Here is a 22045-nt window from a genome sequence, read left to right as displayed (position 1 = left end):
ATTTTCTTTAATTAAACTTGGCCGGAGAAAACATTTTGTTTTATGGGGACAGGTGGGTTAAGGGGCGGGGGCACGGGGGACTTCATTACTATGAGGACTGGTGACGAGTTTAACAATACAATTCGGTTGCATTATTTTACTCTTGAGGGCGCCCTTTACGAACATGACGAATGTCTGTCATGAATTGGTAATGTGTACGCAGCTACATGTAGCAGTCCTGTGTATTTAATTTGTTCTTAGAAAGTTATTAAAAATGGCATCTGCGAGTCAGGTAAGTTAACCTGGGAGAAAGATCGAACTCCTTCTTAGTGCTGTAAAGGTTTTGACAACTTTTTGCCCCGCTCTTCACTGTTCTTCTTCACTTACGTTTCACCTTTTTGCGGTCCTACTACTTGCCGTCAACTCGCCGACTTGCCGTCAACTCGCCGTCAACTCATTTTCGTGCCGTCAACTCATTAAATTTACATGAAAAATCTATAAAAAGGGGGCACGGAAGTATTAAGTCTGGGCTAAACTACATATTTCTCATGGTTTTCGGTACAAATTCATTCTCAAAAACGACTTTGTGTTGATAAAAAAAAAGTACCAATCATTGACATCTTGGCCTTGGGCCAAGACTAATCATTGTGAAAAAGCAAGATGGCGGCCGACAGTTTTTCGGCTTCGAGAATTTTTTTTCACGAGAAAAAAACTCAATTTTTATTCCGAAATATGACCTAAAACTTACGCGAATGCTCTTTGAGCTGATACTTTACAGTTCTATGCTTCTTTTGTGGATTTTATATATTGGAGGAGTTGACGGCGAGTTGACGGCAAGTAGTAGGACCCCCTTTTTGTTGTTGATTGAATTGAATTGAACATGTTGAATGAATGTTTTACTTTCTGACTTTGCTTTTTGCGTTGTGCTTATTTTGCAATTGTCACCACACCGACGCCCTGGCTTTTCTCATCAGTCAATAGTTTATTTAAAGGAACACGTTGCCTTGGATCGGTCGAGTTGGTCTTTGAAAAGCGTTTGTAACCGTTTTTTTATAAAAATAAAATGCATATGTGTAGAAAGATGTAATAAAAGTAGAATACAATGATCCAATGAATACAATGAATCTAACCGATCGAATGTTGTTTTGCCTTTTGAAACAAATATGAATCTAACCAATCGAATGTTGTTTTGCTGCTGTACTTTTTTGTAAGATACTCTGTAAATACAACATAGCCCTCCTTCTGGAATTTGCTGAACCTCTCAACACCATTTTGCTCTGTCATTTTAATGTTCAATTATCATTTGAAATGACTCTTTTGAAATATCCTATTTTGTTTTTTCTAGGGCACTAGGGACATCATCTAAATCATCACCACTCAAACAGCTAAATCATCTCATTATAGAAAGAGAATAAAAGAATCAACAACTTTTGGATCCACCATTCTCATTTCTCTGTGAATTAATCAAATAAAGTTGCTGCCAACTTTGACAAAAATACTAAACTTATATGTATTATGTCACCTACGTATTCTTCATGTTCAAGCCAACATGTAGATTTCTACAACAAAACTACTGCATTGGCAAGGAAACCTCCTGGAAGCCGACAAACATAAATTCAACACTTTATTTTTATTTTCATGTGCATACCAGCTACCTTTTGATACACAATCTCTCCTTGCCAACAAAACACTTAACAATACGCATGGAGAAAATGGTTGACTTAAAAGTTGCAATCCATATTACAAGCACAGTGCAAATGGTTGACTTAAAAGTTGCAATCCATATTACAAGCACAGTGCAAATGGTTGACTTAAAAGTTGCAATCCATATTACAAGCACAGTGCAAATGGTTGACTTTAAAGTTGCAATCCATATTACAAGCACAGTGCAAATGGTTGACCTAAAAGTTGCAATCCATATTACAAGCACAGTGCAAATGGTTGACTTAAAAGTTGCAATCCATATTACAAGCACAGTGCAAATGGTTGACTTAAAAGACAAAGTTGCAATCCATATTACAAGCACAGTGCACATGGTTGACTTAAAAGTTGCAATTCATATTACAAGCACAGTGCAAATGATTGACTTAAAAGTTGCAATCCATATTACAAGCACAGTGCAAATGGTTGACTTAAAAGTTGCAATTCATATTACAAGCACAGTGCACATGGTTGACTTAAAAGTTGCAATTCATATTACAAGCACAGTGCAAATGGTTGACTTAAAAGTTGCAATCCATATTACAAGCACAGTGCACATCTTTTTACATCTAGTCCATTTTTCGCTAGTTCTCACAGAAACTAACTGGTATTTATTTATATTCAGTAATGTTGTTTATCATGTGTTTTGTTTACATATAGAAAATGGACTCGTTGCTAGCCACTCTTGTTGGAATGGGGTTTACATTGGAACGATGCCAAGCAGCAGTAAGTTTTGGAAAGCTTACTGTTCATGATGCTGTAGAGTGGTAAGTCAGTCAAAATGTACTGTCCTGCTGTACAAACAAGTTTATTTTGGTATGAAAATCACCCCAAAGCAGTGTTGATGATACATTGACACCTTTACATTAAGGTTGAGCTAAAACAAAAAAAACAACTTTTAGAACCAACACTGTTATATGTGTCGTATGGATCTTTCAAGTAACATTAGATTAAACCTGGCGCACCAGCGCTCTAACTGTAGATGACCACAAAATCTTTGATTTATTATAAGTATACGTTTCAACTGTTTACTGTTTTCTCAAAGAAACAACCAAGCTGTCACTAAATTATTACAAGTTGTTGATAATTTATCTTTTCAGGTTATTGCAAGATGAGATTCCTATGCATTCAGCACCGACGCTGAGTCTTAATATACAAGGCCAAGAGGTCAGTACAACTCAAATATTTTCTTATGTGTTTTATTTTAATAATAATATTAAATTTGTTTGCTCCATCAAGCCAAATTGCATCAAAGCAACTTACAACACTTATACTCCTGTTATATTGGTTCTAAGCTATTCTAAAACAATCTCAACTACTTAGGAGTGAACAGCCAGGCCCAGTGTCCTAACACTGCTTACTGATGGATCCCTTTAAATAAGACGCCTGATTCTATGGTTCATATTAAAATAAACAATTCAGCAGTAAGCCTTGCCATAATTAAGCCCTGATTTTTAATTTTTTTAACTTCCTGTTTTTGTAGGCCAAACTTCAGGTTGCATACCTGATCAAACACTTTGTAATCATGCTTGGTAAAGAAATGATTAGATCACTCGGAAAGTCCACTGTTTTATATGATAAATTATACACCGGCACTAATCCTTCAGAGAAGTTAAGTTAGGAAAGTGTTGCAAGCCAATTGAGAGTACATGTGAATAAGTTTAATTTTTCCTTGTATGTACATAAGTCATTGTAACATTTCATTGTCAAAAAAGCGTTCCTTAAAGGCAGTGGACACTATTGGTAATTACTCAAAATATTTATCATCATAAAACCTTTCTTGATTACAAGTAATGGGCAGAGATGGATCGTATAAAACATTGTGAGAAACAGCTCCCTCTGAAGTGACATAGTTTTTGAGAAAGAATTAATTTTCCACGAATTTGATTTCGAGACCTCAAGTTTAGAATTTGAGGTCTAGGCATCAAGCATCGTAAAGCACACAACTTTGTGTGACAAGGGTGTTTTTTCTTTCATTATTGTCTTGCAAATTCAACAACCGGCTGAGCTCAAATTTTCACAGGTTTGTTATTTCATGCATATGTCGAGATACACCAACTGTGAAGACTAGTCTTTGACAATTACCAATAGTGTCCACTGTCTTTAAACTTCAAATTTGTAGAAGCACTCGAGTCTATGAAGTGCATTTGTAAAAGCCAAGTCCATGTTTTATACGTTCCTTGCCTAAAACTAGCTCAATGCAACTCCTATGAGCTTATATGGCAATCAATGGAGCAAGGTTCTGTGAAGTGGATGTGGCTTACAGTTGAACAGCAATCTTTGCAGATTTTTGCTTGTTCTTTGAGTACCTGTGAAGATAATAAATGCATTTGTAATTTCAAGTAACGGCTCATGGGTCCTTTGCTAATAGCTTGTAAGGTATTTGGTAACATTAATACTGGGACACAAATACACTGAGTGTTTAAATTTGTACACGTTACTGGGAAAAAAATTGATGCTACTTAAGGTCATAGCCGGCATTGTTTGCTGCTGCTTGTTTGCTGCTGCTTGTTTGCTGCTGCTTGTTTGCTGCTGCTTGTTTGCTGCTGCTTGTGCTGCAACACCCTGTAAAACAGCCCTTTATAACACCCTATAAAGTAACCCTAACCCTGTAAAACAACTTTAACAAAGAGCTACATGTATATCATAAGTGATGCGAGATGACTGTATATAAATGACACTACATGTATATAACTGTATAAGAACTGAAATTTGATTAGTACGTTTCACGTTTGTTTGCCAGACCCGACCACGAACGGATGCAGGGAATCACCCAATCACCTTACCACCAGTTTCATCTCCATATAGCTCCCCAAAGGCAACTACAGAACAACACTCTTCATTAACAGAGGATAATAGTAAATTTCTGCAAAAGGATGTAGTCAGTCGATTCTCACTGTCAGAGAGGAAGAAACAAGAGAAGGAAAAATGGGAAACGGAACAGAGAGAGAAGGCAGCAGTTGAGGCACGCCAAGCGAGACTTCAAGAGAAGAAGGTACATGTATGGTCAATCTAGGAAGATTTGTGGTAAAACCATCTAATACTATCTGTATGAGTTGCTTTGTGTTTACTGTTGGAGTTGATTGTGTAGTGTCATTGCTGGACGGTATACATGTAGAGCTCTAGAGTCAAGTTATGGTGTTCTAATCAGCTTATTTTAGGTTTGAGTCCCAGTCATAACATTTGTGTTCTTGATCCAGACATTTAACCATTATTGCTTTGTCTGGTTGGACTGGACGTAAAGCCATGTAGGTCCTGTGTTTTGGTGTAATGCATGTCCAAGAACACAGTTAAGGAAAGGGTTTGCTCATGTGTTTCTGGCATGGTTGGCTGCAGATGCCTGCAGATGCCTGTTGTAAAACCTTGCAATGTACTATGTAAAATGGGTCTCATATTCATAACTCTCCATGCCTGTTGTACAATCAATGAACCAGTATCAGCCCTGGAAGTGAACATCTGAGACAAATATCTACATTCATCGTTAGTTTTAAGAGTAAAATAACCTAAAACAAAATTTAACGATAGCTTTGGGTTGAGGCTTTTCAATTATACTATTAACAAAATGAAGTTAAAATGTTGCTGCTTATTTATCCAAAGTGACCAAGGAAGCTATACCTACATTCGAAAAGTAACTGTGGAGAAGTCTATCCACAAGTTGTCCAGGAGTAATTTTGAGAGGATTTATAAGTACCCACTGTTCAAAATTCGTATCACTATATCTTTTGCTGAACCATAGGCAAGAAGTTACCTGTTGAAGAATATTGAAGCGGATAAAGAAGCCAGGCAGGGTCTGAGTAAAGTAACCACTAGTCCCAAGAGCACACATCAGCAGCAAGAGGCACTAGAGGTTGAGGATCAGTGTTTCAAACCAACATTAGCCTCTGTACCTCATCCTGAGGCTGATCAGAAGAAGTCAGGAGGGGGTTCACCAACCTTAGTCAGAGATACACCAACCTCAATTGGGGGTTCAGCAACTCATGAGGAACCAGCCACATGCGTACTTCAGGTTTGTAGACATTAAGGCGCCTTGTCAAAACCGCCCGAGCGTTCCTCTGCAGACAAGCCGCAGACTGGACAGCAAATAGTGCGTTGCTAAGGACAGTCCACGGAAGAACGGCCATGTGCATCGAAGCGCGGGCAAAGTTTAATGAGTTATCCATGCCGGGCCCTAGTGTTGTTATAACAATAAGTCTCATGAAAAAACAAGTTGTAAGTTTTCAGGTCATGAATATCAGCGGACCGGCCTTGCTCTCCCCAGAATAATACTTTTTCAACTCATGAATACCATTGCGGACAGGCCGCATCGACAATACCATTGCACCATGCAAATTGGGTGCACCAGCCGACCCTCTGCTCATGTGGTAATCGAGCGCTGCAAGATTGTTTAGACATTCAATAGAGTCAACCAAATCGGCGACTTTGAAACTCAGCATCTATCCAGAGGCAGTTAACGGGCATTCATAAACCCCAGACCGTTTCCCTACTCCTATCCGTGGAGATGGGGTGTTTAAACGGTTGATAATGACCAGCTGGAGCTGTTTATAATTGGCTGGCTTCAGCGTGTCGGGCAAGCGTGTATGCCACTATTATCATGCGGAACGCGCAATTTATAGCTATTAGTTACAGCGCGTAATCTATTTCTAAGCGTACCTCAACCTGCGTGTACCTCAACCCGCGCGCATCAAACAGATTCTTCACAAAGTTTTTGAAATAAATACCTCAGACCTTGAATGTTCAATTGCCAAAGTGTCTATAATTATATATTTTTTATGTTTTTTAACACAAAAAAAGCATTTATGAATGGGAATAAAAGAGTAGTGACTCTTTCTCAAAAGCTCGGGCCATTATCACACAGCAATGACCCTGTCGGTTTTAACAGCCGTTAAAGAACTTGTCGCTACCCTTTTATTCCCTTATTCAAGAGGCAACTTAAAACAACTTAAAATGTTCACCACTTTGTTCGGCTGTGTTCAGTCCATGAGTTAATATGGTGCAAAAATTAGTGAGTAGTGTGACGAGTCGACCTTCCAGAATAGGGTCCAAACGTCAGACCACATGTTTGGTTGCTAAAAGGAAGATTGGTAAAGTCACTTCAAGTTTTGTTGCAACATGCAACTCCCGTCTTCTCCTATGATAAATATATCTTTGCCATAAGTTCCCAGATCCGAACACATTACCTGCTCACATCTTTCTGTAAAAAAACCAAAGTCCCAAATTCATTTATTCACATCCCGGCCCCTGAGAGGAGTGCCCGTTTATGTAAATACATGGAGGTTTCTATATAACTTGTTCCAATTCCGCCGTATTCACGTAAATAAGAGCTGCCATGAAATGCTTATTGATATTAAAATAAGCTGGTCCTTACAATAGCCAACCAGTCGCTCTGCAGAGCCGTCGGAATATTCACGTTTATTGACATGTAAATGATTGGTCCTGGCCATGGACCTGCTCGGTTGCTAATGGTCCTTTTGTTTTAAAAATCTGTGGACTCCCGCAGAATGCATGTGGAAAGGAACAGCTTGGAGGTTTTGACAAGGCCCCTAAGTGTGTTTGTTTTTATTATCATGTTTCATAGTATATATCCAAAAACTTTTTCTTGCCCATCACTAATGAAAGCTTCCAAAGAAATATGTCCAAAAAGATCTATGTTGTTAATAAGTGTTATTCGGTTTGTTCAACCTTTCTAGTTTTGCAACCAAGGGGCCTTGTAGAGATGACATGGTAGACCTGTTCAGTTTTAATTGTGGGAGAAGAGCCCTAAAGAAGGGAAGACCAATGTAGTCAAGGAGAGACTCCAAATCGAAACTGCATGTAAGGTGCTGTCCAAGATGGGATTTAAACCAGGGACCAGATATTTGAAAGGCAGAGCAAGATAACCATTAAGGCATACCTGATTAGAAAGATAGGGAGACAAGAAATCTGGGAAATGTAACAGGGTTCAGTTGATCAAAATCTTAATATCAAACCTGGCGACTCAAGACTGAATGTCTTATCTTGAAAGAAATAATAATAAAAACAACTGCATTTCTATAGCGCTTAACACCTCCAAAAGAAATTGTCTAAGCACTCAAATACCTAGAAAATACCTATGAGGTAGGCCTATTGTAAACTCTGTCACCCATTCTCATTGGTTGTTTGTTTTGTTTCATCAGATAAGGTTACCATCTGGACAGACCATACGAGAGAAGTTTCTTTCATCAGCAACGCTTCAGTCTGTGGATGACTGCATTAGGACTAAGCAAGCTGACTTGACATCCATTAATTTTATTCAGGTAAATACTCCCTTTGAGCTGAAAAATAGCATCCTTTATTTAATATCATTCCGGACTAAGTGAACGAGCTGATGGACCAATGAAATGACAAGCTTATTGGCTCTCCTTGGTGGGGCTTAGAATGCAATCAACTGAACTTGAGAACAGGAACGCAAATTGGAAAGTTGTTTTGGTGAGTTTGCAATGCTTGTGTGGTCATGTTGCTCATGTCACTAAAGATACAGTCTCCTTCAAACTTTAATTAGGTGCCTTTTCTTGTTGCCTCCTACTCTTAGCCATTTCCTCATCGGCTGTTCACAACTCAGGATGGTAATTCAACTCTGGAAGAGTTAAAGTTGACACCCACTGGCTGTCTGGTGGTCAAAATAGCACCACCACAATCATCAAGTGGTAAGCACTTACTTTAAATGCTTGTGTGTTTCTGTTGTTTACTGTTTGCATGTCTTTAGTCTCTCCTCATAAAACTAGTACAACTTTAGGTAACTTTGACCCTCTTGGTTTATGGCCATATAACTATACAGAGATCGCATTGTCTGGCTCCTTTCTTAGAGTGAATTATTTGTATTGGGTGCAGTAAAAACAATCAATTAAGTTGAGGCAGAACTATGTGATTAATTGTGGATAATTTGGATTGGTCGATGGGTTTGTCCGTCGGATGGGTTTGTCCTTGCTGACAAATGTTTTGTTTGATGACATCATGTATGGCAGTAATATACTACTGTTATTGCACATCTCCAATCTATCACGTGTAATAGTTTTGGAAAAAATAATAGTAAGAGGCAATTGAAAAAGGCATAATTGTGTTTACTTTCTCCCTCAGATGACAGAGAAGGTAATGATGCAATGGCACAGTCTGCCCCTCCTGATCAGAGCAGTCCACCCCAACTACTTGATGGTCAGCTTCCCCGTTCCTTGGTCAATGCCATTCTCCCACCACACCTTCTTCCTCAACCACCAGTACCCCTTCACCAATGGGGCAGCGGACAAGCCCTTAGCCCAGAAAATGATCTGAGCGGAGAAGAGCATGCACCAATGGATGTGGAGGATGCCATAGTGCAAGATGAGGAAATGGGTGATGTTGATCAGGAAGGTGAAAGGGAAGAGGATATGCTTTGGGGAGCCCCAGCTCCACCTCAACATGTACCTTGGGGTCTACAGGATGTACAAGGTAGTTAGACCCTAACCCCTAGTCCTAACATATCAATCATTCTATAGCCCACCAATCCAATACTCATTGCTCATAGCTCCATCTCAACATGTACCTTGGGGTCTGCAGGATGTACAAGGTAGTTAGACCCTAACCCCTAGTCCTAACATATCAATCATTCTATAACCCTCCAATCCAATACTCATTGCTCATAGCACCACCTCAACATGTACCTTGGAGTCTGCAGGATGTACAAGGTAGTTAGACCCTAACCCCTAGTCCTAACATATCAGTCATTCTATATCCCACCAATCCAATACTCATTGCTCATAGCACCACCTCAACATGTACCTTGGGGTCTGCAGGATAGACAAGGTAGTTAGACCCTAACCCCTAGTCCTAACATATCAATCATTCTATAACCCTCCAATCCAATACTCTTTGCTCATAGCACCACCTCAACATGTACCTTGGGGTCTGCAGGATGTACAAGGTAGTTAGACCCTAACCCCTAGTCCTAACATATCAATCATTCTAAAACCCACCAATCCAATACTCATTGCTTATAGCTCCATCTCAACATGTACCTTGGGGTCTACAGGATGTACAAGGTAGTTAGACCCTAACCCCTAGTCCTACTTATCAATCATTCTATAACCCTCCAATCCAATACTCATTGCTCATAGCACCACCTCAACATGTACCTTGGAGTCTGCAGGATGTACAAGGTAGTTAGACCCTAACCCCTAGTCCTAACATATCAGTCATTCTATATCCCACCAATCCAATACTCATTGCTCATAGCACCACCTCAACATGTACCTTGGGGTCTGCAGGATAGACAAGGTAGTTAGACCCTAACCCCTAGTCCTAACATATCAATCATTCTATAACCCTCCAATCCAATACTCTTTGCTCATAGCACCACCTCAACATGTACCTTGGGGTCTGCAGGATGTACAAGGTAGTTAGACCCTAACCCCTAGTCCTAACATATCAATCATTCTAAAACCCACCAATCCAATACTCATTGCTTATAGCTCCATCTCAACATGTACCTTGGGGTCTACAGGATGTACAAGGTAGTTAGACCCTAACCCCTAGTCCTACTTATCAATCATTCTATAACCCTCCAATCCAATACTCATTGCTCATAGCACCACCTCAACATGTACCTTGGGGTCTGCAGGATGTACAAGGTAGTTAGACCCTTACCCCTAGTCCTAACATATCAGTCATTCTATAACCCACCAATCCAATACTCATTGCTCATAGCTCCATCTCAACATGTACCTTGGGGTCTGCAGGATGTACAAGGTAGTTAGACCCTAACCCCTGGTCCTAACATATCAGTCATTCTATAACCCACCAATCCAATACTCATTGCTCATAGCTCCATCTCAACATGTACCTTGGGGTCTACAGGATGTACAAGGTAGTTAGACCCTAACCCCTAGTCCTAACATATCAATCATTCTATAACCCACCAATCCAATACTCATTGCTCATAGCACCACCTCAACATGTACCTTGGGGTCTACAGGATGTACAAGGTAGTTAGACCCTAATCCCTGGTCCTAACATATCAGTCATTCTATAACCCACCAATCCAATACTCATTGCTCATAGCTCCATCTCAACATGTACCTTGGGGTCTACAGGATGTACATGGTAGTTAGACCCTAACCCCTAGTCCTAACATATCAATCATTCTATAACCCACCAATCCAATACTCATTGCTCATAGCACCACCTCAACATGTACCTTTGGGTCTACAGGATGTACAAGGTAGTAAGACCCTAACCCCTAGTCCTAACATATCAGTCATTCTATAACCCTCCAATCCAATACTCATTGCTCATAGCTCCATCTCAACATGTACCTTGGGGTCTACAGGATGTACAAGGTAGTTAGCCCCTAACCCCTAGTCCTAACATATCAGTCATTCTAAAACCCACCAATCCAATACTCATTGCTCATAGCTCCATCTCAACATGTACCTTGGGGTCTACAGGATGTACAAGGTAGTTAGACCCTAACCCCTAGTCCTAACAAATCAGTCATTCTATAACCCTCCAATCCAATACTCATTGCTCATAGCACCACCTCAACATGTACCTCTGTGTCTGCAGGATGTACAAGGTAGTTAGACCCTAACCCCTAGTCCTAACATATCAATCATTCTATAACCCTCCAATCCAATACTCATTGCTCATAGCACCACCTCAACATGTACCTTGGGGTCTACAGGATGTACAAGGTAGTTAGACCCTAATCCCTGGTCCTAACATATCAGTCATTCTATATCCCACCAATCCAATACTCATTGCTCATAGCTCCATCTCAACATGTACCTTGGGGTCTACAGGATGTACAAGGTAGTTAGACCCTAACCCCTAGTCCTAACATATCAGTCATTCTATATCCCACCAATCCAATACTCATTGCTCATAGCACCACCTCAACATGTACCTCTGGGTCTGCAGGATGTACAAGGTAGTTAGACCCTAACCCCTAGTCCTAACATATCAATCATTCTATAACCCTCCAATCCAATACTCATTGCTCATAGCACCACCTCAACATGTACCTTGGGGTCTGCAGGATGTACAAGGTAGTTAGACCCTTACCCCTAGTCCCAACATATCAGTCATTCTATAACCCACCAATCCAATACTCATTGCTCATAGCTCCATCTCAACACGTACCTTGGGGTCTGCAGGATGTACAAGGTAGTTAGACCCTAACCCCTGGTCCTAACATATCAGTCATTCTATAACCCACCAATCCAATACTCATTGCTCATAGCTCCATCTCAACATGTACCTTGGGGTCTACAGGATGTACAAGGTAGTTAGACCCTAACCCCTAGTCCTAACATATCAATCATTCTATAACCCACCAATCCAATACTCATTGCTCATAGCACCACCTCAACATGTACCTTGGGGTCTACAGGATGTACAAGGTAGTTAGACCCTAATCCCTGGTCCTAACATATCAGTCATTCTATATCCCACCAATCCAATACTCATTGCTCATAGCTCCATCTCAACATGTACCTTGGGGTCTACAGGATGTACAAGGTAGTTAGACCCTAACCCCTAGTCCTAACATATCAATCATTCTATAACCCACCAATCCAATACTCATTGCTCATAGCACCACCTCAACATGTACCTTTGGGTCTACAGGATGTACAAGGTAGTTAGACCCTAACCCCTAGTCCTAACATATCAGTCATTCTATAACCCTCCAATCCAATACTCATTGCTCATAGCTCCATCTCAACATGTACCTTGGGGTCTACAGGATGTACAAGGTAGTTAGACCCTAACCCCTAGTCCTAACATATCAGTCATTCTAAAACCCACCAATCCAATACTCATTGCTCATAGCTCCATCTCAACATGTACCTTGGGGTCTACAGGATGTACAAGGTAGTTAGACCCTAACCCCTAGTCCTAACATATCAGTCATTCTATAACCCTCCAATCCAATACTCATTGCTCATAGCACCACCTCAACATGTACCTTGGGGTCTACAGGATGTACAAGGTAGTTAGACCCTAACCCCTAGTCCTAACATATCAATCATTCTATAACCCTCCAATCCAATACTCATTGCTCATAGCACCACCTCAACATGTACCTTGGGGTCTGCAGGATGTACAAGGTAGTTAGACCCTAACCCCTAGTCCTAACATATCAGTCATTCTATATCCCACCAATCCAATACTCATTGCTCATAGCACCACCTCAACATGTACCTCTGGGTCTGCAGGATGTACAAGGTAGTTAGACCCTAACCCCTAGTCCTAACATATCAGTCATTCTATAACCCTCCAATCCAATACTCATTGCTCATAGCTCCATCTCAACATGTACCTTGGGGTCTACAGGATGTACAAGGTAGTTAGACCCTAACCCCTAGTCCTAACATATCAGTCATTCTAAAACCCACCAATCCAATACTCATTGCTCATAGCTCCATCTCAACATGTACCTTGGGGTCTACAGGATGTACAAGGTAGTTAGACCCTAACCCCTAGTCCTAACATATCAGTCATTCTATAACCCTCCAATCCAATACTCATTGCTCATAGCACCACCTCAACATGTACCTTGGGGTCTACAGGATGTACAAGGTAGTTAGACCCTAACCCCTAGTCCTAACATATCAATCATTCTATAACCCTCCAATCCAATACTCATTGCTCATAGCACCACCTCAACATGTACCTTGGGGTCTGCAGGATGTACAAGGTAGTTAGACCCTAACCCCTAGTCCTAACATATCAGTCATTCTATATCCCACCAATCCAATACTCATTGCTCATAGCACCACCTCAACATGTACCTCTGTGTCTGCAGGATGTACAAGGTAGTTAGACCCTAACCCCTAGTCCTAACATATCAATCATTCTATAACCCTCCAATCCAATACTCATTGCTCATAGCTCCATCTCAACATGTACCTTGGGGTCTGCAGGATGTACAAGGTAGTTAGACCCTAACCCCTAGTCCTAACATATCAATCATTCTATAACCCTCCAATCCAATACTCATTGCACATAGCACCACCTCAACATGTACCTTGGGGTCTGCAGGATGAACAAGGTAGTTAGACCCTAACCCCTGGTCCTAACATATCAGTCATTCTATAACCCACCAATCCAATACTCATTGCTCATAGCACCACCTCAACATGTACCTTGGGGTCTGCAGGATGTACAAGGTAGTTAGACCCTAACCCCTGGTCCTAACATATCAGTCATTCTATAACCCACCAATCCAATACTCATTGCTCATAGCACCACCTCAACATGTACCTTGGGGTCTGCAGGATGTACAAGGTAGTTAGACCCTAACCCCTGGTCCTAACATATCAGTCATTCTATAACCCACCAATCCAATACTCATTGCTCATAGCACCACCTCAACATGTACCTTGGGGTCTGCAGGATGTACAAGATAGTTAGACCCTAACCCCTAGTCCTAACATATCAATCATTCTATAACCCTCCAATCCAATACTCATTGCTCATAGCACCACCTCAACATGTACCTTGGGGTCTGCAGGATGTACAAGGTAGTTAGACCCTAACCCCTGGTCCTAACATATCAGTCATTCTATAACCCACCAATCCAATACTCATTGCTCATAGCACCACCTCAACATGTACCTTGGGGTCTACATGATGTACAAGGTAGTAGACCCTAACCCCTAGTCCTAACATATCAATCATTCTATAACCCTCCAATCCAATACTCATTGCTCATAGCACCACCTCAACATGTACCTTGGGGTCTGCAGGATGTACAAGGTAGTTAGACCCTAACCCCTAGTCCTAACATATCAATCATTCTAAAACCCACCAATCCAATACTCATTGCTCATAGCTCCATCTCAACATGTACCTTGGGGTCTGCAGGATGAACAAGGTAGTTAGACCCTAACCCCTAGTCCTAACATATCAATCATTCTATAACCCTCCAATCCAATACTCATTGCTCATAGCACCACCTCAACATGTACCTTGGGGTCTACAGGATGTGCAAGGTAGTTAGACCCTAACCCCTGGTCCTAACATATCAATCATTCTATTACCCACCAATCCAATACTCATTGCTCATAGCACCACCTCAACATGTACCTTGGGATCTACAGGATGTACAAGGTAGTTAGACCCTAACCCCAAGTCCTAACATAGCAGTCATTCTAAAACCCACCAATCCAATACTCATTGCTCATAGCACCACCTCAACATGTACCTTGGGGTCTACAGGATGTACAAGGTAGTTAGACCCTAACCCCAAGTCCTAACATATCAGTCATTCTAAAACCCACCAATCCAATACTCATTGCTCATAGCACCACCTCAACATGTACCTTGGGGTCTACAGGATGTACAAGGTAGTTAGACCCTAACCCCTAGTCCTAACATATCAATCATTCTATAACCCACCAATCCAATACGTAGCAAGATCTTGTAATGACTTTGTAACCTTGACCCAATCCTTAGCCCTGCCTCAATCTCATTCGCCTTTACAGTTTTCTACTGACCTTATTGTGTGATTTGTTTACAATGTATTCATCAGGGTTAAGACAAAAAGGGGTCAGGTAGTCTTAGTGGTTTATTTCCCTGCCTTTTTACCTCTGGTTAGAATTCCGTCATAATCCCGCCATAGACTGGAGCCTTGCATGTGGATTGCGTTTTCATTCTAATTGCGGGTGTTTTTCTAATTTGAGTTGTCCCTCCACATCTAAGTTTTTAAAAAGTTCTTGTTTCCTATCTATCCTGCTATTGGTTGTAATTAGGCTGTTGGATTTGTAATAAATAAAATAAAATACATAAAAAGCCTGGAATAATTTGCTATCGTTTTAGGAGGAGGCAATTATGATTGGGGAGGAGGAAACCGTCTTCAAGATGGCAGGAGAAATCTCAACTTTGACTATGGCTTCAGAAATGTTGAGCCTGGTGCCAATGATCCAGAGGGCGTACCAAGCCCACAGAGAGCGGGTAAGACTCAACTCTGCAAAAGGGTTGGAAAAAGCTTATTCTAAGATCAGTTTAAGCCAGTTTTTTTTGTTTTTTACTTTATTTTATTGTTGTTGATTTTTAATTTTGAAACCAAGTAAACAGATTTCCAGTTGTAAAATTGAGGATGCGTAAAGAAAGAACTTTGAGGAGAAGGCTAAAGAAACCTGGTGACAAAAGTGTTTTCTAAGAAACAAAACACTGGTCGTTCGTGGAAAATAACCGGGAATACTTGTCATGGAAGAGTATGGTTAACCCATACTCTTCCATGACAAGTATTCCCGGTTATTTTCCTAGATTATTGTTTCCAAACAAAAGGTGATTAGTTATCTCACTCAAAAACACAAGCACTATGACCAGTCAGGCCGAGTTTCAAAGCCACACTCTGTGTAAATCACATAATTTGAAAGCATTTATATGTAGTGCCTTAGTGCTACAAGAGAGCCTTTAAATCTAAAACATTGTGTGTCTTTCTAAAGGACATCAGTGTCACCACCCAGATTGGAACCCAAACTCTGATAACGATTAGACCTTGATGTTCATGCTCTATATCTCTCTGCCTTGACACGCCAGTGATGTCATGGACAAGTTTGTTTGTTCTATCCATAGCTGCAGCAGCGCTGTCAAGGCTAGCAGCCGCCACCGTGTCCCAGGCTTCCTCTTGTACCTCTAAGAGCCCAGAGAGACCAGCCTCATCCCTACCAGCTTTACAAGATCTATGTCTCCACTGTGTCAGTAAACGCATCGAGGGGAGATCACATCAACCTGTAACTACCCTGGAGGCATTACCTCCACACATCGCTAGCCAATTAGTAGATGAACTAAAGAAGTCTGCAACCCTCAGACCTAAGACACTTAATTTGTTCTTGCCCTGGTGAGTTGATTCTCAGTCTGGTTTCCAATCACTGCGTGGTCTGTAGAGAGTGCCTGAGTAGACTAAACTGTAAGAATGTTCCACAATAACCGGTCAGGTATTCCAGTGTGGTTACTTGGACCACCAGATTGTTTTATCGGAATGTTCAAAATGCATAAGTTCTGCACAATGGCTCAATCCTGCAGAATGTCTTGTGGTCCACTGGATTATGGTTTATGCCACTAGGGCATTCCTTCTCAACATCAGAACTTAGGTTCAGTGATCTAAACCACTCAGCTACGACACACTACCATTTGTTTCTATTTGGGTTAATTATCAGATCATAAATCATTTTTCACCTTCTTTTCCTCAGTCATCTTCAGCACTTGACGCTGGACTGCTACAAGTACACGACCAATGAGCTAATGCAAGCTGTCAGACTGCACATCCACATCAACAGACTCAGCCTATGTGCATGCCCCCTCCTCACAGACCAAGCATTTGTCTCTATCAGTAGTAAGTCTACCTTGTGGTTTTAGTACATAACCCTCCTCACAGACCAAGCATTTGTCTCTATCAGTAGTAAGTCTACCCTGTGGTTTTAGTACATTCCCCCTCCTCACAGACCAAGCATTTGTCTCTATCAATAGCAAGTCTACCCTGTGGTTTTAGTACATGCCCCCTCCTCACAGACCAAGCATTTGTCTCTATCAGTAGTAAGTCTACCCTGTGGTTTTAGTACATGCCCCCTCCTCACAGACCAAGCATTTGTCTCTATCAGTAGTAAGTCTACCCTGTGTTTATAGTACATGCCATCTCCTCACAGACCAATCATTTGTCTCTATCAGTAGTAAGTCTACCCTGTGGTTTTAGTACATGCCCCCTCCTCACAGACCAAGCATTTGTCTCTATCAGTAGTAAGTCTACCCTGTGGTTTTAGTACATGCCCCCTCCTCACAGACCAAGCATTTGTCTCTATCAATAGCAAGTCTACCCTGTGGTTTTAGTACATGCCCCCTCCTCACAGACCAAGCATTTGTCTCTATCGATATAATCGCAATTAATTAAATTTGACATCATCAGTCTTCAAACTCCCAGTGAAAGTTGTAGAAGAGACAATCATAGCATAAGAGAGGTGTTATAATGACCTATTCTTCTGGTTTTACTCAAAACCTATGGGGTGCAAGATGTCTCAGCTAGGAAATACATCGCGATATTGCGATACTAAATCGATATCGCGATATATCGCCATATATCGCCATATATCGATATTTCGATTAAAACCAAATTGAACCGATATCGAAATAGTTTCCAAATTAATATCGCGATATTCGATAATATCGTGATATCGCCCAAGCTTTTTTGTGGCTGTGTCCAATAATCTCTATATTCTGATGTGGCATGCAACTCTTTCACAAAGGCATCCTTGTTTGCCTTCAGCTCTAACACGTTGGACCCACATCCTTAAAATTCAGCTTCTCTACATTAGTATCGTTATAATCTATAAACCCCTCCCCGTCCACTGTACTTCTCACTCCCCAACTCAAGAATAACATCATTTGTTTTCTTCAAGGTATGAAGAAACTTCAGCATCTGAACATCAGTAACAACAAACAACTCACTGATGGGAGTCTACAATCAATCAAAGGTAAGAATGGTTTGAAGGTTAGCATAGTTTGATGGTTAGCATGGTTTGAAGGTTAGCATAGTTTGAAGGTTAGCATAGTCTGAAGGTTAGCATGGTTTGAAGGTTAGCATGGTGAACTTTCCGTCTTGTACTCAGTTGGTCACAGTGCTTACCGCTTTACTGGTCCTAGGCTTTGGAACAACCTTCCTACCCAACTTTATTAATCAACTTTAATACTTGACTTCAAGAAACTCAAGACTGGACTACTTTATCAATTTGGAGCTTTGATTTTAAAAGGCTTGCTTAATTTGATCAGGTATCCGGAAGTGCTAAATCACATTATAAGCAACCACATATATCTTGAATAAGACTTCCCCTGTATTACTTTGCTGTGTGTTTGTGGGTATACCCAAGCCATATATTCACATCCTATAGACGATGTGACCTATGTTTACATTCCAACCGCCCTCTGTTGAAAAAACACTATATTTGTCATGTTTCGCCGCGCACTGAGTTGCGTAGTCATAGTAAGATTGTGTACACTTTCTAGCTGGCTGCCAAAACACAAAGGATTTGCCCGGCGGTATGCTCGCGAATCATGTTATGGTTTTCATGTGACGTCAGAGGTTACATCGTTTATAGGACTTACAATTTGTCAGACTTTGGAAGACTGTGATGTGAAGTATCTCTGACACTCTCAAGTTTCTGCTATACATGCGTACATGTAAGAGCTGCATAGTATTATTTGTATAATGATTGATTGTTGGTTGTTTTCAGATCTATCCAATCTGGTGACCTTGATTATGGAGGATACCTCAGTGAGTGATAAAGGAGTCAGTGTTTTGGCTTCCTCATCTATGGTTCATTTAACTCATCTGAGTCTAAGTAGAACCAATGTATCCGATATTGTCATTCCATTACTAGCAGGTGAGTGGCTCAATTGTCTTGTAAAGTCGAAATGACATATAACACCATATTCAGAGTCCAACAACTCGGATGTTGAGTTGTGGTTCTGGTTTTGGAATTTACAACACTTTTTTTTTTTTGCAGTGTTTCCAAATTTGAAGAGTCTTAGCTTGGAAAAAACAAAAGTAAGTAATATTAGTTTTTGTGGACACTTTGTAATGATGCTCATTTATGAGTTGGCTCAGTTGATCATTTTACCCTACTAAGCTTTTTTAATTTGTTGTTGAGTTTTGTTGGAGTTTTGTGTCCATTAATAACTTTAAATAATAGATTGTTAAATTGAATTGTTAAATCTTTTTTAATCCCAAAAGAACAATTGCTACCACATTGTGAACATTTTGCGACTGGTGTGAGTCGCTTTCAATTTTACTAAAAATAGAATATCAGAATTTGTAATAAAATTACCGCGAAAACCTAAAATAACAATGAAGAGAAACTATGAAAAAAATTTTAAGGCAAAGCAATCAAAACATTTGAACCATGTAACACATTGTGGTAACTTCTTGTTTATGTTTGGATGTTCTTAGGTGTCCAGTCTACAAGGAATTGCAAATATGACCACTCTAGGCTCCATTAACATTGCAAGGAACACTGTCACTGCAGAAGCATTGGATCAACTTGCTAACCTTCCTGACTTACAAGCTGTCAATGTTATGCTGCTAGAAGGCATGACTGGAGACAAGGTGCTGCATCATCTCCAAGGTGTGTCATGTTGATGGGTGTAGGGGGACTCTTTGGTTAAGGGGGCAAAGGGGTTGATCATGACTGGGGACAAGCTGCTGCACCATCTCCAAGGTGTGTCATGTTGATGGGTGTAGGGGGACTCTTTGGTTAAGGTGGGCAAAGGGGTTGATCATGACTGGGGACAAGGTGCTGCACCATCTCCAAGGTGTGTCATGTTGATGGGTGTAGGGGGACTCTTTGGTTAAAGGGGGCAAAGGGGTTTATCATGACTGGGAACAAGGTGCTGCACCATCTCCAAGGTGTGTCATGTTGATGGGTGTAGGGGGACTCTTTGGTTAAAGGGGGCAAAGGGGTTTATCATGACTGGGGACAAGGTGCTGCACCATCTCCAAGGTGTGTCATGTTGATGGGTGTAGGGGGACTCTTTGGTTAAGGTGGGCAAAGGGGTTGATCATGACTGGGGACAAGGTGCTGCACCATCTCCAAGGTGTGTCATGTTGATGGGTGTAGGGGGACTCTTTGGTTAAAGGGGGCAAAGGGGTTGATCATGACTGGGGACAAGGTGCTGCACCATCTCCAAGGTGTGTCATGTTGATGGGTGTAGGGGGACTCTTTGGTTAAAGGGGGCAAAGGGGTTGATCATGACTGGGGACAAGGTGCTGCACCATCTCCAAGGTGTGTCATGTTGATAGGTGTAGGGGGACTCTTTGGTTAAAGGGGGCAAAGGGGTTGATCATGACTGGGGACAAGGTGCTGCACCATCTCCAAGGTGTGCCATGTTGATGGGTGTAGGGGGACTCTTTGGTTAAAGGGGGCAAAGGGGTTTATCATGACTGGGGACAAGGTGCTGCACCATCTCCAAGGTGTGTCATGTTGATGGGTGTAGGGGGACTCTTTGGTTAAGGGGGCAAAGGGGTTTATCATGACTGGGGACAAGGTGCTGCACCATCTCCAAGGTGTGTCATGTTGATGGGTGTAGGGGGACTCTTTGGTTAAAGGGGGCAAAGGGGTTGATCATGACTGGGGACAAGGTGCTGCACCATCTCCAAGGTGTGCCATGTTGATGGGTGTAGGGGGACTCTTTGGTTAAGGGGAGCAAAGGGGTTGATCATGACTGGGGACAAGGTGCTGCACCATCTCCAAGGTGTGTCATGCTGATGGGTGTAGGGGTACTCTTTGGTTAAGGGGGCAAAGGGGTTGATCATGACTGGGGACAAGGTGCTGCACCATCTCCAAGGTGTGTCATGTTGATGGGTGTAGGGGGACTCTTTGGTTAAGGGGGCAAAGGGGTTGATCATGACGGGACAAGGTGCTGCATCATCTCCAAGGTGTGTCATGTTGATGGGTGTAGGGGGACTCTTTGGTTAAGGGGGCAAAGGGGTTGATCATGACTGGGGACAAGGTGCTGCACCATCTCCAAGGTGTGTCATGTTGATGGGTGTAGGGGGACTCTTTGGTTAAGGGGGCAAAGGGGTTGATCATGACTGGGGACAAGGTGCTGCACCATCTCCAAGGTGTGTCATGTTGATGGGTGTAGGGGGACTCTTTGGTTAAGGGGGCAAAGGGGTTGATCATGACGGGACAAGGTGCTGCATCATCTCCAAGGTGTGTCATGTTGGGGTTATGCGGCAGTTACAGGTTGTATGGCTTCTGACTGGCACCTCCTAACAAAACTTTGCCAAAATAGGGAGACTGCAAACATTAAGGCTAGATAGCTCAGTTGGCATGTTGATCCAAAGGTCAAAGGGTCAAGTCCCAATATAATAATTTGTCTTTTTTATAAATGTACAGCAATTGTCAATCTATTTATGAACAGCTTAGTAATACATTGTGTGTATGTTTCTGCTTATAGATATTGAATTCATTGAGGACCTAATGACTAACTCAGGATCTTGTTTTTCTCTTATACACAGGTTTGGAGCTTAAGCAGTTACAGATGCCAGACAGACATACCACTACAAACAATGGACTGTGCTTAATTGCAGGTAAGTTGTAACAGTGACCATTGAAAACATGGTATCTTGATATTAAAATCAACTCCACAGGACACACAGAGTTTGACTTAGTGCTGCCCGCTTTAAGTTAGCAAACAATTCTAAACAACTCCATTCGCAGAATGATGTGTCAGTCAAAATCAATTGTGGAATGAACTTTGAGTTCTATTTACAAAAGCTTTTTATTTAGAAAAGCTTGAAAGATTAGATGCTTACTTATAAATAAGGAAAAATGACGACCAAATCTAATAGCATAAAGATACTTCAGGCCAAACATAC

The 22045-nt window shown here is 41.4% G+C and overlaps 1 protein-coding gene across 1 annotated transcript in view; it reads left to right on the top strand.

Moving 5' to 3' along the window:
• The first annotated feature begins 159 nt into the window (after positions 1–159).
• LOC117304075 overlaps positions 160–22045 on the top strand; it is a 32367-nt gene continuing 10481 nt past the window's right edge. The window contains exons 1-16 of the mRNA XM_033788573.1: positions 160–271; positions 2341–2447; positions 2781–2847; positions 4424–4675; positions 5417–5686; positions 7833–7952; positions 8228–8342; positions 8773–9120; positions 15490–15624; positions 16252–16516; positions 16869–17011; positions 18069–18143; positions 18900–19049; positions 19173–19213; positions 19616–19790; positions 21686–21757. Of these exons, the coding sequence (XP_033644464.1) occupies positions 254–271; positions 2341–2447; positions 2781–2847; positions 4424–4675; positions 5417–5686; positions 7833–7952; positions 8228–8342; positions 8773–9120; positions 15490–15624; positions 16252–16516; positions 16869–17011; positions 18069–18143; positions 18900–19049; positions 19173–19213; positions 19616–19790; positions 21686–21757 (2353 nt within the window). The 5' untranslated portion in view covers positions 160–253. The remainder of the gene's footprint in view (positions 272–2340; positions 2448–2780; positions 2848–4423; positions 4676–5416; positions 5687–7832; positions 7953–8227; positions 8343–8772; positions 9121–15489; positions 15625–16251; positions 16517–16868; positions 17012–18068; positions 18144–18899; positions 19050–19172; positions 19214–19615; positions 19791–21685; positions 21758–22045) is intronic.

Source organism: Asterias rubens, chromosome 2, assembly GCF_902459465.1.
Source record: "Asterias rubens chromosome 2, eAstRub1.3, whole genome shotgun sequence".
Lineage (NCBI taxonomy): Eukaryota > Metazoa > Echinodermata > Asteroidea > Forcipulatida > Asteriidae > Asterias > Asterias rubens.
The sequence above is the reverse complement of the archived record's forward strand: the minus strand, read 5'-3'. Positions and strand labels throughout refer to the sequence as shown.